The sequence below is a fragment of the Leuresthes tenuis genome, unplaced genomic scaffold, assembly GCF_036924035.1.
Source record: "Leuresthes tenuis unplaced genomic scaffold, fLeuTen1.0.hap1 SCAF_5, whole genome shotgun sequence".
Taxonomy (NCBI): domain Eukaryota; kingdom Metazoa; phylum Chordata; class Actinopteri; order Atheriniformes; family Atherinopsidae; genus Leuresthes; species Leuresthes tenuis.
The window spans coordinates 6525452-6540020 of NW_027325359.1; the positions used below are offsets into that span (position 1 = coordinate 6525452).

At 40.0% G+C, this 14569-nt stretch overlaps 3 protein-coding genes across 3 annotated transcripts; 2 read left to right on the top strand and 1 right to left on the bottom strand.

Annotated features, from left to right (window-relative positions):
• Window positions 1-787: 787 nt before the first annotated feature.
• LOC140306979 (dynein light chain roadblock-type 2) lies at window positions 788-1858 on the bottom strand. The gene is made up of 4 exons (XM_072385649.1): window positions 1803-1858; window positions 1502-1577; window positions 1240-1407; window positions 788-1108 (listed from the first exon to the last, which is right to left on the bottom strand). Exons 1-4 carry the CDS (start codon window positions 1803-1805, stop codon window positions 1065-1067), a joined length of 291 nt encoding a protein of 96 aa, XP_072241750.1. The 5' UTR covers window positions 1806-1858; the 3' UTR covers window positions 788-1064.
• Window positions 1859-1889: 31 nt separating this feature from the next.
• psmd7 (proteasome 26S subunit, non-ATPase 7) lies at window positions 1890-7232 on the top strand. Its single transcript, XM_072385650.1, has 8 exons — window positions 1890-2032; window positions 2410-2501; window positions 4943-5035; window positions 5125-5222; window positions 5346-5426; window positions 5524-5615; window positions 5829-6027; window positions 6611-7232. Exons 1-8 carry the CDS (start codon window positions 1959-1961, stop codon window positions 6872-6874), a joined length of 993 nt encoding a protein of 330 aa, XP_072241751.1. The 5' UTR covers window positions 1890-1958; the 3' UTR covers window positions 6875-7232.
• A 1734-nt stretch (window positions 7233-8966) lies between these two features.
• Window positions 8967-13556, top strand: hprt1l (hypoxanthine phosphoribosyltransferase 1, like). Its single transcript, XM_072385651.1, has 9 exons — window positions 8967-9370; window positions 9698-9804; window positions 10191-10374; window positions 10555-10620; window positions 10716-10733; window positions 11088-11170; window positions 11916-11962; window positions 12401-12477; window positions 12985-13556. Exons 1-9 carry the CDS (start codon window positions 9353-9355, stop codon window positions 13030-13032), a joined length of 648 nt encoding a protein of 215 aa, XP_072241752.1. The 5' UTR covers window positions 8967-9352; the 3' UTR covers window positions 13033-13556.
• The last annotated feature ends 1013 nt before the right edge of the window (window positions 13557-14569 follow it).

Genomic DNA, 14569 nt, shown 5'->3' on the forward strand with positions numbered 1-14569 from the left:
CCCAAATAAAGCAGAAATGGAAAGCAGCTAAGTTTATCTACTTAAGATTGTACTTTATTATCTCACTTCATCCTACTTCTCCAGTTAATTTAAGAGGGAAATATTGAAAAAATATTGAAAAACTGTAGAAAATTTGACAGCCATAGTCAGTAATCTTTTTTTTTACCAGAGAAAAGTTGACATGTAGCCAACTGGAAAGAACAGGTAAAGTGAATGATAGCTCAGTAACATCATATCTCCCAGGTGAACCAGCAGGAATTAACACAGGACCCTCCTAGGAGGGGCAGGCTCAGACACAAGTGTTTTCTTTATCTATGAGACCTCTTATATCATGTTAATGTGCGCTGGATTGTGATGCCATCAAACTGTATGAATAACTGAATTTGTACTAAAGCTTGAAGGAGCTAAACATTAATCAGGCAACATAAGAGAAAACAATTAACCCTCATTAACAAAGACTAAATTACTTTAAATTACAAATCAGTAATGTAAAAAAGTTTAAAAAATGTTTTCATTATTGATGATTTACAAGCATTTCTGACAATACAACTTTAAGAAGTTGGGTAAAGCTTTGTGAGGGAACTCCTTTGATTGGATCAGTCTTTTAATCTCCCTGAGACCTCTCATTTTTTACATAAACTCAGGTTACCTCAGACCTAGCTTGGCTCAGATCTAATTCATGATATTTGATGATTAATTTGGTTATCTTCTAAACTAATTCCCACTTCTGGAATCTATAAAGTATAATTCAGTTAAATTCAACTCACTTCCATTGTTTTATGCAACAAACCTGCAAAGAATGCTCTCATTTATTTAGGTTTCCCAATGAATATGTTACCTGTTTTTGCATTGATGACATGCAGATTTATTTCACAAATATTACGTATCAACAAGCACGAAAAGAAAGAAATATCTTACTCTAGGTAAAACATACAATGTACTTCATGGCAACATTGTTGAGTGTCAGATAGAAAAAGAGGGATTACACAGCACACGGAGCAACAAAACCTTTGATAAAGCACCACCATGTGACAAACACTGAGCCTCAGTTAAATGCCCTGCAGTTATTCACATGGGTTCTGGATGACTATCAGCAGAAAGTTGTTCTCTGTGGAGAAAAAAACAGAAGATGAACCAAACAAATGCATTGAAAAAAGCAGAGTCATAAGTGTTCAGATGTTGATCATGTGAGGTGTTTGCGTCATGGTTTATCATCAAGTCAGCAGTATTAAAACTGACCTGGTGCAACCATGATCTCATGTTTCTTGGAGCGGATGCGGACGAAGGTGAGGTCATTCTGAGGGTCGATATCTCTGACCGTGCTCCTGGCCATCATTGTGAGGTGGCGAAGAAGTCCTGCATACTGAACTGTTGTAGAGTTATCTAAAGTTGTTCTGATGGGAATGCCTTAAAAGATAAAACAGTACCGATTACAGTCACACTGTATTCTAAACAATACAGTAAAATTTTACAGTAAAAAAATATTTTTGGTTTAACTTACCTTCTGCATTCACAACTATTGTTCCAATCACACCTTTGTGGGATTCGATCCTCTTCAGTGTGTCTTCAACTTCAGCCTACAAGACCAAAAAAGATAAACAATGTTTAATCTATTGTCTTTGCGCATCCTCATTAAAGAGTTATCAACTGAACCGCCAGCAGAGCAAAGACTTAGATATATCTGACGGCTATTTGATGCAATTTCGATAATACAAGGTGAATAAATACACTTAAATTTAAACTTTTGAACTTACAAGATTGTTACAAAGTAGATCGATTTAACTAACAAAGTATACTCCTACCATTTTGTCCGTGAGCAGCTGTCCACAGCAACGTTTGACTATTTTCACAGCGTCCCCTTGTTGCCTAGGGAAACGGAAGCTACGTCAGACGTAGCCGGAAAGGAAGCGTAGTGTTCATTGTGTAGAGGTGGTGTGCTGTTCATCCTCTTCGCAAAAATGCCAGAGTTAGCGGTAGAAAACGTGGTTGTTCACCCACTTGTTTTGCTCAGTGTGGTTGATCATTTTAACAGGTCAGTAAACGGAGTGTTTGTGTTCAGTTTGTTGCAAGTTTTGGAAGGTAAACTATCCAGTAGCGCTTCTGCTAGGCTAGGCTAGGCTAACGTTAGCCCTGCTGAGTCAGAGCCCCGTTGAGAATGAATGCAGACATGACATGGCTAATTAGCTCTGTGGAAATGTTAGCCAACAAACTTACAAAACTTTAATTGTATTACTAATCAGTAACACTGACTTGTAAAGATACTTACTAACGCGTTTTGTAACACGAGGCTACAGTGATGTTATTAGCGGCGATAAGCAGGTCATTACCGGGAGCTTAGTTTACAGCTATGTTTATGAAAAAGGCGTTTAAGCCTGATAAAATATACTAACGTCTTCATCTGATCTACAGGATAGGAAAAGTTGGAAATCAGAAACGTGTGGTTGGTGTCCTACTGGGGTCATGGCAGAAAAAAGTTCTTGACGTCTCCAACAGTTTTGCAGGTAAGTGTTATGGGGGACGTGACAGAAACGATTTTAAAGTACTAGTACTAGTGGTGGTAATCTGCTGATTTGTTGTCCCTTGGATTCTACGAGCTTTTTAAGGCCTGGGTTAATTCCTCTGAAGTAAAATAGTAAATTAAGATTTAGATATTGACCACTTTTTAAAACATGTAGGAGGTTCTAAATGAATAAATGTGTAAATAAAATAGACTTAAGAAAAATATCCCGGTTAGTACTGTGGACATAGGGGGACAGACAATTTCTAATAATGATATATATATATATAAGTTACAGAAATTCTGCCTTATGTCAATTTGAAAAATACATTTACATTTTTAATAAATCCTTCACTGTGGCCAAGTGCAAATGACATGATTTTATGTATCATTGGATTGTTACATTATACATACAACTTGACGTACTTATCTTGTAATCTGGAGTGTTCACGTCCCAGTGGATTCACTGTGCTTTTGACCCAGTGGATTCTCCGTGCACAACTGATCAGCGTCACACACTGGAAGATCTTTTTTCATCAGAAGTTGAAAGGAATATGAGTCGTATGTCTGCTTTAGGTTTTCACAATGGACGTTTGCTAGATCTATGATGATTTGCTCTTAAGATGAATGAGAAATTAAAAAGAAGAAAATGTGCTCCTCTATGGTTGCTACGGGAAAGTGTTTGATCTACATTAAGTGACTGTGCAGCAGATGCAGGTTTTAATTTACTTTAGCTAGTTCAGCATCAGTGTGAACATGAGGCTTGGGTGTACACCTTATTTCTCATTGAGCATGCTGCAGTTGTGGTAACAAAAATGGGTGGGTCGAAGTTGACTTGATCTGATGTGTCTCTGAGGCAGTAAGGTAGCTAGTAACAGAGGCAAATTACATACACCAGTCTGGCATTGCAGATACAGTGTAACGCCATCCCATCATGTTGTCTGGTGACATGTCTGTCCTCTGGGAGGTAGAGGCATATTGGACCAGTAAGTTTCTGAAAGATGTTTATTCAGGGTTTGTGACATATTGGTATGCCTCACAAATCACGTTATTTTGAAGACTTCCCTTATAGCGATCCACTGATCAAACGCCTGATTTGCCTCTGACCTGGACCATTTGTCAACGACATTCAAAATTTCGGTGCGATGTGAAAATTGAGCTTAAAATCTTGTAATGTGAGCAAACCTTAAAGCTGTCTGCTGTTCTGTATTTTCAGTGTACTGCCACCCCTCCATCAGTTGAGGTGGCGACTGCCAGTGCAGTTAACCTGAACTGCTATGTGCACTCAGTTGAACTAGGCAAACACATTGTAGCACTTGATCATATGCCTAAATCTATTATTTCCTTTGGATGTGTATGGTTGCGGATCCACAGTGACAAATATTCCAGAAGGATCACTTACTGCTTTCTCAGGACATGTCTGAGATCAGAGAAAGGCTGCTTAAAAGCTGCTGGCTGAAGAACTTTGTGGTCTATTTATATCTTGCTTTGCTATTTGTTACATTTAGGCAATGCTGTCATAAATAATTTAGCATGGTAAGTATTGATCTATTTACTCCTAAAGTAGGCTAAATGTGTAAGCTAAGTTTGTCAGTCTGACCACAGTATTAGCATGAGTTAAGCTAACGTGTCTTACTTTGTAGCTTACCAGTAGGTGCTACCAAAAGATACCTGTTAGAACTCGTGCTTTTAAAGTCGCCACATTACATAGATTGATTTTTGTGCCCAGTGGTCTCCATGTTTGAGAAAAACATACATCCAGCTGAAACCTGTAAAACTACAATAGATTAAAACCTAAAACACGGATCAAATTAAAGACTGTTATGAAAGTCTTTTAAAAAGGTTGCCTCTAAAGATTTTTAGAAGCTGCTTAAAGCTGTAGGAAGTTTGATAAGGAAAAGGAGTTCAGAAGTGTAATTGAGGCAAGATAAGGCAGCACTTAATTCCTAATCAACACAATCTTGTAGAGAGTAATAGGAAGCAAGAACAAACTTTCTGCTATCATAGAAGAGCCTGGTAGCTGCATTTTAAACCATCTGTAACAAATTTAGGGCAGCTTAACCAAGGTATGGGTTGAGGGAATTAGAATGATCTAAATGAGTGAAAAATTAAGTATTATTTAATAGTTTTAAATTGGATTCAATCACCAACTCTCAAACATTCACCCATAGTCATGAGTAGTTCACACTGCTTTATAAATATGAAGTCTTCAACCCAAACTGAGATCAAATTAGAGGAGGTAGTGTTTTTTTTTTTTCAACACATATTCCTCTGTTGAAAAGACTCCCACAAAGAGTCAGGATCTGTGTCCCCATTGGTCAGCTTGTACTCTGATATAGAGTCCAGCTTTTTTGGCCTCCACCTTTGGTTTTGCTGTTTGCTTTGACTTGGTTTGTTTTGGAGCTGGATTCTAGTGCAACACTCAGTGTCGTCGTTTCTTTTCAGTGCCATTTGACGAGGATGACCGGGATGACTCGGTGTGGTTCCTGGATCACGACTACTTGGAGAACATGTATGGCATGTTCAAGAAAGTAAATGGTAAGGCAGTGGGTGTGTCTGCAGAATCCGTTTGTTTTATGTTAATGTCTCGCCCTGGATTCTGACCTGTGAATTCACCTGGTTTCCAGCCAGAGAAAGAATAGTCGGCTGGTATCACACAGGACCCAAGTTACATAAGAACGACATTGCCATCAATGAGCTCATCAAGCGCTACTGTACCAACTCGGTATGCAGGTTCTTTTATCTTTTCTTCTTCTCATTGTGCATGTGTTTGAACATTACTTTGCCCTGATGGCGTTCAGTTTGATGATGAATAACTCCCACATCTACTCGTCTTTTATCTTACCAGGTGTTAGTCATTATAGATGTGAAGCCTAAAGACCTTGGTCTGCCTACAGAAGCATACATCTCTGTGGAGGAAATACACGACGTAAGTGAAAAGAATTGACTGCACCAGAGTGGAAAATAAATGTCAGTTCAGATCGGAGGTTTGATTTTTGTTTATATGGGTATTTTCTTATTCCCAGGATGGCACTCCAACGTCCAAGACGTTTGAACACGTCACCAGTGAGATTGGAGCTGAAGAAGCGGAGGAAGTGGGAGTGGAGCACCTGCTGAGGTACCAAACAAGCCTTTGTTCGCACACACACTCTTAATCACATCATAGAGAGTGTAAATAATAATTGTGACTTCAGTACAGAGATTGAATAGCACCGTTCTTTGTTATAAAGAATCAAATGCAGACTCTAAACAAGCAGAGATGATCCACATTAGACTGCTTTGCGTCAGCTTGAGCGATACAGAAATATTTACCTGCTCATGGACTTTTCAGAGACATCAAGGATACCACAGTGGGCACTCTGTCGCAACGCATCACTAACCAGGTCCATGGCCTAAAGGGACTCAACTCAAAGCTGTTGGACATCCGCTCTTACCTAGAGAGGGTGGCTGCAGGCAAGCTTCCCATCAACCACCAGATCATCTACCAGCTCCAGGATGTCTTCAACCTGCTGCCAGATGTGAACCTACTGGTAAGCTGTTTGAGTTGACAGTCTGTTTACGTATTATTTTCCTTGCTGTTTGCACCATAAAGAAGAAACTAAAGCTGACACAAGGACACACTGTTATGAATCATATTGGTTATTTTAGAGATGCAGCACTATGTATGATGTAATGTACTGAACTAGAGAAGTATGGAGAGGAAGAACATAGCTTCCACCTCTGGGTGAGCAGTGCCTTCTTTAATCCACAGGAGTCTGAACTGAGGATTAAAGCTGTACAGCTGGTGTCGAACAAATTAAACTTTGTGATTCATCTAAAAATATTAATTTCCTGATGAAACACCTCTACAGTGCTCCCACCCCTGTGCTAAATGTGTTTGATGGCATTAATAAAAAGCACAAGTGGGATAATATTCTCCCTCTGACCTTGTTTTTTTGTGTTCTCTTTCAATACCAAACATCAAGTATTTTCAACATCCAGCTGACAACATGGATTCTCCATCTATGATTTTACCGTCAGATTCTGATTAATTTCCCATCATGTTAGTACGATGCCTGTCCTTGTGTCATTTTGACTTTTCCGCGTTAATGAATTTCACTGGTTTTATTGCAGGAGTTCACAAAAGCCTTTTACCTGAAGACCAACGACCAGATGCTGGTGGTCTACCTGGCCTCGTTGATACGCTCTGTGGTGGCTCTGCACAACCTGATCAACAACAAGATTTCCAACCGCGATGCGGAAAAGAAGGAGGGACAAGAAAAGGAGGAGGGCAAGAAAGAGAAGAAGGAAGACAAAGAGAAAAAAGACGAGAAAGACAAAGACAAGGAGAAGGAGAAAGCGGACGGCGCCAAAAAAGATGAGAAGAAGAAAAAATGAGTGCTCCGCCCCCGCGGTCTTCTCTCAAATCACACCGTCTTCATCTGGATGGTGCTCTACTTTTTACCCACAGTATGTGGGTCTCAGACTAAAAGTAGGACTCTGTATGGGGAATTGTGTCATTTGAGATTTGGCCTCATGGTAACAAATGGCACTCAAAGACTGTTATCACATAAAGATGATGATGTTTGCTCTCCGGTGTTCTGAACTGTGAGAACGAGTTTATGCTGTTTTCATAGTTGCCATGTTTTTGGTGTTATCCAACGCCCGGTGTTGCTTTTTTTTTCTTTTTTTTTGTAAAATGAATTAAAAATGTTATTGTTTCTGTATCACTCATTAAATTGGGATCGTCTAAAATTGGGGCGTTTTTTTGAGTTTTTTTTCCCCGTTCCTATTTTTCACTTTGCACATTTAGAATTATTACGTTGTATAACAGACATTTTCTGGCAGGAGCGCATATTTAAAATGAAGGAGTGGAGATTCACTTAATGCACATACAAGCAGGCAGACTGTGTGCGTATTAAGTATTAAAGGACAGTGTGAGCTTAAAAATGCTCAACTTGGCAAAATAAACTCAAATGAAAACAAGGAAAGTTCAAACTAAATTTGGACAGTTGAATAACTGTAGAAGGAAATGTTCTGTGTGTTGTTGACCTACCACCAGAGCTAGAGTGTGCATCGATTCTACAAGTAAACCTGTCGTAGAAATACATCATTATAGCCTCAAAATGTATGAACAACTTTGATTAAAGCTTTTTCTTATATGCATCATACAGTTGCAGAGGAGCCTGAAAAATTGTGAACCTGATAGAAATAGAAATATTCCTGCAGAAATGACTTCAACGGATCCTCGTGCAAGGCTCATGTGGTGGGTTTTTGTCTCTTGAGCTGTTAAATTCAGGTCTGATTATTTGGTAAAATGAGACGTTGAGTTCTGTCATTTAGGAGAGATTGATGTTTCCCTTTAGAATTGGCTTGTACAATTCAGAATTCTCTCTACTCTGATGGTGAAAAACAGATGATACTGCCACCACTATGCTTCTCCAATGTGCTAAGGTCGGTGTACAGTTTTCCTTTCTTCGAGAATAAACTTTGTCATTTGAACCAACAATATAAAACCATTTTTCTCAGCAGCCTTTAGGTTTTGCCCTTTCGATCTTAAGCAAACTGCAGATTGACAACAATGCTCTTTTCCCTTGCTACGTACGTAACATCCTTGTTGTGAAGTTATCTGTAAAATATCAGCGAGTGTGAGAGAAGATTAAAGATGCTCATAGGTAACCTTGATCTTCCTTACAACCTTGCAGGTTGTCATTTTTTGCAGCTGTTTCGGTGGACCACTCTTTGGAAAGGTAGCAAAGTGTCTTCAGTGTGGACAGTCTGCCTGACTGCGGATTGGAAATGTGCTAACTTTTTCTAACCTGACAAACATCACTATTTTCTGAGGATTTCAGAAATGTCACTCGGCACACTTCCACACACGTTTGTTGTGAATAGCAGATCTTGATTTCTCTTTGTTCATCCTCACAGCTGATTGACATCTCACCAAATGAACCATCTACTTTAGCTACCTTGAAATGAACTGCTAATCCAATGGGTTTACCTTTTTTTTTTTACCACTCACAGATATGCAATATTAGAATGTATCGGTAAATAAATACTAAAGTATCATTGACTGGTTTTGTATCATAGTTTAACTTGGTTTTCTTTAGTTTGGGGGACTTTTATGAAAACCTGTTAATGTTTTAGAGCACACACATGCATAAATATAGGAGTGACACCTTTCATTCAACACCATAACTGCAGGATTGCGAAATCCCATTGTGTCACAAACTTTCGTCATTTCACATAACTGAAATCAGATGCGTCAGATTCTAAATGGGCCGTTGTGTAAGTTTCTAATGAACTTTAAGTGCCACCATGTGGTGGCATTGATCTGTCAACACACACAGTTTAGAAAATGAGCTGCATGTTCAGAAAAAATGGAATTAAAGACTAATAAATACCCATGTGAGTTATACGCGTCTGTGAAGTCAGAGAGTGCAGTGTAAAATGTCTGAGCACAGATGCAGCAGTACGAGGTTCTTTCAGAGAGGAGGAACTGCCACTGGTTATATTTTAAAACTGCGTCATTCAGCCTCTCGCGCTCAAAGCTCTCAGGTCATCCACCACAGTTTCAATTTAAAAAAATTTAGTGGTACCGGTGGCGCCCAACATAGCACATTTAAGCTGTGGTTGTGTCGGACAAATCAGATTATTGGGAAGGTAAACTGGATTCTGACGTAAAGGGTTTAAACCCCGGTTGCAGAGGCGCGTCGCGTGCTGCTCGAGCCCGCTCGCGGTCACAAACAGTCGAAGAAGAGGAGAGTAGGTCGTGCAGCCTCCCGCGAACAAAACCCGACTCGTTGTCTCGCGGTCTGAGCATGACTCCTCAGTTAAGTGGGTGAGACTGAAACGGAACGACGGACCTCCGGTATCATGGCTTCATATCTGCAGGTGAGGCTCGCGCTCCCCGCTCAAGCTTGTGTTGTGATAACTTGTGCACTTGTCAGGGTGTGGTTGTGAGCTGCTTCTGCTACCGCAGGCCCGTTAGATAGAAAGAAGGCGGCACGAGCGCCTCAATAGCAAATTTACTCTTTAATTGCGATGCACGTTTACCACATAGCCTTTTTTAAACGCGTGTGGGGATAAACAGGTGGCCGGTGGGCTCTGTGCTGCTCGGAGCTTCACTTTAAAAGCGTCTTTGGCGCACGTTTTTTTTTTTTTTTTTTTGCCAAAGCCAAACGTTTTGCGCACTGCTGAGTCTGCTCCTTCTTGTTCCAGATCGCCGATGACGAGAAAGGGCATGATCTGGACCTCTTCTGTGTCCCCAGACATTATGAGAGCGATTTGGAAAAAGTGATCATCCCTCATGGACTCATCATGGACAGGTGAACCAATCAGCAGCGCTCTCACTGGAAGTCATCTCTTTGCATCTCTGACATCTAACACACTTCCAGGCTGGGATATTTCACAGCATATATTTTGATATGTATTCATATTGACTCTTTCAACTGACCTCCCATCGCCTGTTATGGCTTACTGGAAACCTCAGTACAACTGAGCATTTCCTGTGGGAGCAGTACGGAACAAATAAGGCTGCTTATAGTAGCTCTACACAAAACACGTTTGCCACATCCTGCTGAACACTTTTAAGTTGATTTTGGGGGTGGGGTGCAGTGCGGTGAAATGCTATATCATGCTAAGGCTCTTCTCCCCATCCTAAGAACAAACACTGTGGTTAATGATGCTCTCTGTGTCCCCCTCTTTGCTGCAGGACAGAGCGTCTGGCCCGTGACATAATCCAGGACATGGGGGGGCACCACATCGTGGCTCTGTGTGTGCTAAAAGGGGGATACAAGTTCTTTGCAGACCTCCTGGACTACATTAAAGCACTGAACCAGAACAGCGACAAATCAGTCCCGCTGACGGTGGATTTCATTAGAGTGAAGAGCTACTGTGTAAGCTGCCTTTCTCATTACATTTCCTGGCCTCACTTGTGCTTAAGTGAGGTGCGCGATATGCATTAAAGTTGGCAAAATACCAGCAAGAACAATCTTTTTAATTGGCAGTAGGCGCATTGCAGTGCATGAATCCAGACTCGGTGATGGATAATGCTTCTTGTTTTGTTTTTTTTATAGAATGACAAGTCAACAAACAATGTCAAAGTCATAGGAGGGGATGAGCTGTCTAACCTCTCAGGAAAGGTTAGTCATCTGGGGCTCCAGCAGGCTTAAATACTACACTGTGTTTTATACAGACCTGCTTCATTAACTTGTTTCACTTCTTTTTTTCCCTGCAGAATGTTTTGATTGTTGAGGTAAGACCTTTCTATTCTGGTTTGAGGCTTGCTGATGTGATAATGTCTTATTTCTAATTTTGTACTTCTGTACAAACACACACGTATACAGACAGACTCTGCAAAATAAACACATGACTTCTATTCCTGTCAAAAACCCTGCTCATCCATTTGCATGTGATTTGTGTGGCAAATTCATGCGGTCCAACAGATTAATGCTTGAGCCTGCATCAGTGAACTCTCACTTTGCTCATCTCTTTTATCATTAATAGAATTCTCTGTTGTGCAAGACTTGCATAAAAGTCCATGTTTAACTAATGTCTTTTTCTGTTCATGCCTCTGCATGAATGCGACCACTTCCTGCTTTGATAAAAGGATATCGTTGAGACAGGACGGACGATGCAGACGCTACTTTCCCTGCTGAGTGAATGTAATCCCAAAATGGTTAAAGTTGTGAGGTAGGCACCATCGCACGCAGTTTAAAGTGCAGGGAGCTGAATTATAGACTGCAACTATAACTGGCTGGTATGTCTTCACAGAGAGTGCATCTAATAGTGCTCTTAGCTAATGGACACTCTCCTTTAGGACTGAATTAGAGATGTAATGTGACAGAGGGATGGAGCAGCTTAAGAGTTAATCTGCCGCACTATAAACTGCACTGCAGAGGTAGAGGCCATTTCTCTGGAGTATTCCTGATAGCTGGGCATGACAAGACCAATCAGTTTGGGCTTTTTTTTTTAATGCTTCTACCAAACACGGTAGATTGGTGTGCGCTCTACCATGATATCGCCACTTATTTGACATAACTTTTGAAACGGTGTCCAGTTCCCAACACAACAGACCTTTCAGCACTTGTGGTATCAAGCCGTGCAGCCAGTTTCTGTTTCCGCTGACAGGTTTGCTGCTTGCTTATACGGTGAAGCAGGCGAGAAGTTTTAAGCTTTAGCTAGAATCAATACCATATTAAACATCTCTTTTCTTGGTGGATTAAATTTTAAAGTTATCCGCTTAGCCTGTATTCTGGCCCATGTTTTTAAATAAGCTCCAAAGAGGTTGATGGTGATGTGTGGAGTAGCAACTGTTTGGGCAGGCTGCAGCAGGACAACAGATGCCATCTGTCAGGATTAAAACCTGCACTGAAAAGGTTGCCGACGGTACAGTATTTTGTCTTTTAATATGTTATTTTCTCACTTCCCTTTCCAGCCTTCTGGTGAAGAGGACCCCAAGGAGCTCCGGGTATAGACCAGACTGTGAGTATCTTTGGACTTACTTAAGACATGGTGTGGTAGTCTTTGTAATAATGAATGCTCATGCCCATTTCATGCCTCTCACTCTGGTTCTTTGAGGATCTAGTGAAGCAGGATTCGTATAAATTTCAGGAAAATCTACACCAAATGCAGTGAGCCAGGCATTTATGTACTAATGCATGCCTGACAACCTCCAGCTCACACAGTCTCTGATTACGTAATGCTTTTAGGTTTGACTTGGATAATCTCTTTAAGTTATTCCTCAAGGACAGCTGTTACTGTAAGCGTTTTGCCTTTCCATTAACCCGGAACCGACAACTTAAGCACGGCCTCACAGAAACGATGAAAGACCGATGACTGCTACTTTACGACACAGCCTACTGGAGTCGGCTCCTAATTGTTTTACCTCCACTGAACTTGGTGTCTGTAAATTTATTTCAGACATTGGTTTTGAGGTGCCAGATGCCTTTCTGGTGGGCTATGCGTTGGACTACAATGAGTACTTCAGAGATCTCAGTGTAAGTGTTGATGCAGTTGAAAAGTTTGTGAACAGATCTTCAGTTTGTGTTCATATGACATTGACTGGATTCATAGCTGCAGATTCAAAAGCTTTGATGCTTACTGTCAGGTTCTAATTTACATAAACACTTTAGTAAGATTTCAGGTATGCAAAATGGCTATTCCTGTAGAGAAATGCAATATTAATAAATTCTAACTGAATGACACTTATCTTGATAAAGACACTGTGAAAGGAAGGGGGGGTATTATGAAAGTCTGGTCTAAAACCCCTTCTTTCTCATTTTTGGAGTTATAGAATGTGAAAACCTCAGTCATCACAGCTCTTAGAAATGTTTGATTTCAACTGAAAATATTGTTGCTAAGCAATATACATTTAGTTATTGATCTATTTATTTAATCACAATAAACATACACTGAACATAAAATGATATGTACATATAGATGCCATAGAAGGGAACAATAAAACAGAAGAAGTTAAAACAAAGTGTTTATTTATTCCTCCCCAGCACATCTGTATATTGAACGATCAGGCCAAGGAGAAGTACAAAGTGTGACTGTTCAAACCGACACAGAGGTGATGTCTGACTCACTGAAGACTTGGACCACTGTGACGACCCTCCCCAGCTTTGCTGTGTTTTGAATCTTATTTATTTTTCTACATAGGAATCCACAAAAAGTGACTTGTGGGTTGTAATGAATCTCAAGAAGAACATTTCTGAATAAGTGGGACTAATCATTTGTATTATTAAGAATATTTTAGTTGGTGAATTTGAATTATTTAAAGCAAATTTCTGTGTGTAGACTTTAGCTGTAAATCTAACTTTTCTTATTTGGAAATGGAGAAGAAGAATGTCTTTGTTTCTCTGGCTTATTGATCACATGTCTCAGGCTACTGTATATACTGAGTGAGCTGTCGGCGACCTTCTGTTTGCACATGCTTTGGTTTCCTTTTCAGTTGCTGGTATATCCCTGCATTATGCGGTACAAGTGAGTGCAATGTACAATATGTTTTATTTATTATTTGATGTTTTCATTGAGAACCTGTTTACAGCAATACAAATCCAGCTCAAACCTTAAACTCTGTGTTCAGTCGCACTTTTTCAGTTTCCCCAAAAAAGGGTGTCACTTCCTGATGTGAGATGGAGCAACATTAAAATAAATAACACCAGAAAGAAAGGAAGCAATGGCTAACGGGCGAGGCGTGGTAACAGGCTTTTAACAAAATTAAACGAAAATGAAAATGAGCTAACTTTCTTCATTTTGCATTTTAGTTCTTTTGGTCATTTTACACCTGTGTAAAAAATCTCTCTCTATTCTTTGTCTCTGTGGGGACATTGTTTGTATTAATATATTTGTTTTGCTTCCAAATGCCATTTAGCATCTTTTCATAGTCATTTTGTGTTCCGTTTGGGTCATTTCCCTAATTTTTGTCTCACATTTTACTTGCTTTGTGTCTTTGGCATTTATCAGTTGCTCTTGGTTGTTTATTGTCTCATATTAGTAATTTCCATATCTCTTTGTGATTGCTTGCATTTGATTTGGGCCATGTTCTGTCCTTATTACATTTTTTTTATTTTTATTTTTTTCATCACTGTGGTCATTTTACCTCTTCATTTACATCTCTTTTGCACCTCATTTTGTTTGATTTGCGTTTGGCTTATGCAGTCTTCTTTTGCGGTTGTCAAACCAGCTTGAAGATGCATTTAACCACCAATTTCTGTACTGGAATGTAGAACAGGAGTTTACTAATGCTTCTCAGAAATGTCTCTAGGTGACCAGATACTTGTCATGGCCCAAAAACACTTTCAAGCTCCTCTCTAAAATTGTCCTCATATGCATAACTTTTTATTAACCCATACACGACAGAGTCTGGCTGATTCTAATATACACATAATACGGTTTGAATGCTTGCCTATATTTGGCATTAAGTGCGGGAGGTGCACTGCAGTGTTGTGCGCTGTTCGACTGTTAGTGACATTTATCACAAACCAATGAGAGATTAGATTGGTGATTGAGTCACAGTAGCGCCAATCAAAGAGGAAGTCAAGGGGGCGGGATTTTACCACCACGCATGCGCAACTCACATAGCTT

What these genes read in the sequence shown, in the direction of transcription:
- LOC140306979 (XM_072385649.1), bottom strand. An exon ending in AATAGTTGTGAATGCAGAAG is followed by an intron (nt 1,408 to 1,501) that starts GTAAGTTAAACC and finishes TTATCTTTTAAG; the next exon opens with GCATTCCCATCAGAACAACT. An exon ending in TGAGATCATGGTTGCACCAG is followed by an intron (nt 1,109 to 1,239) that starts GTCAGTTTTAAT and finishes TTTTCTCCACAG; the next exon opens with AGAACAACTTTCTGCTGATA.
- psmd7 (XM_072385650.1), top strand. Translation starts at nt 1,959, where the DNA reads ATGCCAGAGTTAGCGGTAGAAAACGTGGTTGTTCACCCACTTGTTTTG. An exon ending in CTGTGGAGGAAATACACGAC is followed by an intron (nt 5,427 to 5,523) that starts GTAAGTGAAAAG and finishes TCTTATTCCCAG; the next exon opens with GATGGCACTCCAACGTCCAA. An exon ending in TGCCAGATGTGAACCTACTG is followed by an intron (nt 6,028 to 6,610) that starts GTAAGCTGTTTG and finishes GTTTTATTGCAG; the next exon opens with GAGTTCACAAAAGCCTTTTA.
- hprt1l (XM_072385651.1), top strand. An exon ending in CATGGACTCATCATGGACAG is followed by an intron (nt 9,805 to 10,190) that starts GTGAACCAATCA and finishes TCTTTGCTGCAG; the next exon opens with GACAGAGCGTCTGGCCCGTG. An exon ending in TTAGAGTGAAGAGCTACTGT is followed by an intron (nt 10,375 to 10,554) that starts GTAAGCTGCCTT and finishes TTTTTTTTATAG; the next exon opens with AATGACAAGTCAACAAACAA.